Source organism: Impatiens glandulifera, chromosome 6 (assembly GCF_907164915.1).
Source record: "Impatiens glandulifera chromosome 6, dImpGla2.1, whole genome shotgun sequence".
In the NCBI taxonomy this organism is placed as follows: Eukaryota; Viridiplantae; Streptophyta; class Magnoliopsida; order Ericales; family Balsaminaceae; genus Impatiens; species Impatiens glandulifera.
This window is the reverse complement of record NC_061867.1, coordinates 10,373,589-10,376,158: the sequence shown is the minus strand read 5'-3', so window position 1 is coordinate 10,376,158 and position 2,570 is coordinate 10,373,589. Positions and strand designations below refer to the sequence as shown.

The window sequence follows — 2,570 nt, the reverse complement described above, 5'->3', positions numbered from 1 at the left end:
TATAGCTTTTATTTAAACTAGCATTTATTCCGCGCATTTACACGAATAATAATATAAAAAACCGTGAAAAAAATATTACCATAAAAATGTGATAGCATTTTTAATTTTATTTTTAATCGTTTTAAGTTTATGGGCGGGTCAACCAACAATCCGACTCAAGTATCCATTTACTCTTACATTGCAGAACGATCTCTAAAACAATTGATACAGTTTGATTCCTCAACTCAATTAGTTTGACCTTTAAAGTCCACTTCTTCCCCATACTATTTATGAAAAAAATGTAAATACTACCATTAAAGTAGCCCATGCGAGACTTATAACTATATTCATATGAATTATGTCCTCTATCTCTATAAATATGATATAATTCTTCCATTATTGTTCACTAATAATAGTGAAATCTATAACGCATAGTCAAAAGAGAATCATGACAGATTAAAAACTATTGATGAACCACCGCGTTCATCAAATTTGGTGTTAAATTTAAAATATAAAATGTTATTAACTTAGTTGGTTAAAATGGTTGTACTTGTTTTGTTATTGTTTTGTTATGTTGCAAGTTCGAATCATGCCTATAGCATTTTAATTTTATGGGCGGGTCAACTCACAATTCGACCCAAGTATCCATTTACTCTCACATATATATCAAAATTAACCACAGTTCTCGACCCGGCAATTCGGACACTTTAAAAATTAAGCATCATTATATATAGATTAGTTAGTTAAAAAGTTGAACTTATATTGTTAAAATGTCCCGTATATATAGATTAGTTAGTTAAAAAGTTGAACTTATATTGTTAAAATGTCTCGCGTTCGTTAAATTTGGTGTTGAATTTAAAATATAAGGAGTTATTAGCTTAGTTGATTAAAGGGTGGTAATTGTTTTGTTAGGTTGCAAGCTTGAACCATAACTATAACATTTTTAATTTTATTTTTACACCGCTTCCAACCCGACAATTCAGACACTTTAAAAATTAAGACACTTTAAAAATTAAGTGTTAGATTTCATAAAAAAAGAAAAAAAAACCTAATTTTAATTAAAAAAAAAATGACTTAAACCGTTGAAACAAAATATCCCAATAAAGAGCCTCAAAACCAATGTTTAATATTATAATTCTATAGATTAATCAATATTTATTTTAAGGTGAATTTTAAATTTTATATATTATTATTAGTTAGACTCAAATAACTCACACATATATGAATGATAAAATTAAAAAAAACACACACATTACAAATCCCAAAAAAAACATGCAAGGAAAATAATAACACTTAAAAATAACAACATTATTCAAAGTACACTATATTGCTCCTAGACCACTCCATTCACACCTGCAAAGACCTTTATGGCTTCAACATTTGGATCCATACTATGTTTTTCTAGGTAATCAGAATAGACAAACGATCTGAACAGAGGAGAATCCCCTTCCGCAACCAGCTCCGGCGGCACCTCCATCATCACCCCATCCTTAGGCAACATGAACAACACACACGTATACTTGTCCTTATCGCCGGCGTGCACCGTACCCCGATGCTTCACCGCCCGGAACTTACCATTGCTCCAAACCTCGAAAGCATCGCCAACAGTCACAAGAAGGGATCCTTTCGGGATCGTCACCCGAGCCCACTCACCGTCGTTGGAGAGAATCTCAACCCCTTGGATACCGTTGTGGTATAGAATGCTCAAGATGGAATGGTCGACGTGCGGCATAGGACCTTGAGTAGGTTTCTCGTCGTTGTTCTTGGGAAGGAGCTTGTCTTTGAGACTTCGCATTAAACAAGTGACATTCTCCGCATGCTTATTGTAGTAATCTGATATCCCTAGATCTTCGAAAGTGAGTTCCATAACAGAGAGAAGTACATCCATTAATTTCATCTTCATCGACTGATTCACCTCACTGTCAATTTTCATTCCAAACAAGTATTCAGAACATCTAATTAAATTGAGATAAATAAGGGTAAGGAATCAATCACCCACCAGAAAGATGGATTGCCTTCCGGCCACATATGACCAGCGAGAGAACGAATCTCATCGTCGGGGAGGCCATATACGCCGAAGCTCTCCTGTGTAATATAAGGATTAATTCCGACATAACCGCCATGCCAGAGCTTAGGTTTCATGCCGTATTGTTTCTTGATATTGACGGGGAGGGCGAAGAATTCCTTAGAAGAGGTGAAGAATCGGTGCTGTTCTTCCTCGGAAATCATGGCGGAATCAATCAGGAAACATCCGTAATTCTCACATGCCTCCCGTATCTTCCGTGCAAACGTCTTCCTTTCTTCTGAATCTTCGTTTAATTTCATCAGCTCCTTATTCATAACAATGGTAGGGATTTGGATTTGAGAAGCTTCCATCTTAATTTCTTGAATGTTGTAATAACTAGCTAGATACAATTAAGGAATATTAATACATATGATACTAGGTTGCATGGATGCACATGTCTACTATTTCTATACACACGGTACACATGCATATGTTGTTGGGCAGGTGTGATGCTAATTAAGCATTTTGTCACTTATTTAATATAGTTGCATGTAGACACATGTCTACTATTTCTATACACACATAG

The 2,570-nt window shown here is 34.8% G+C and overlaps 1 protein-coding gene across 1 annotated transcript; it reads right to left on the bottom strand.

Annotated features, from left to right (window-relative positions):
* Positions 1–1,312: 1,312 nt before the first annotated feature.
* Positions 1,313–2,355, bottom strand: LOC124943128 (probable 2-oxoglutarate-dependent dioxygenase AOP1). The gene is made up of 2 exons (XM_047483684.1): positions 2,006–2,355; positions 1,313–1,934 (listed from the first exon to the last, which is right to left on the bottom strand). The coding sequence occupies exons 1-2, from the start codon at positions 2,353–2,355 to the stop codon at positions 1,313–1,315; spliced, it is 972 nt and encodes a 323-aa protein (XP_047339640.1).
* Positions 2,356–2,570: the final 215 nt, after the last annotated feature.

Coding starts and splice junctions, on each gene's coding strand:
- LOC124943128 (XM_047483684.1), bottom strand. CDS start 2,355: ATGGAAGCTTCTCAAATCCAAATCCCTACCATTGTTATGAATAAGGAG. Junction 1,935..2,005: donor CGTTCTCTCGCTGGTCATAT/GTGGCCGGAAGG, acceptor CAATTTAATTAG/ATGTTCTGAATACTTGTTTG.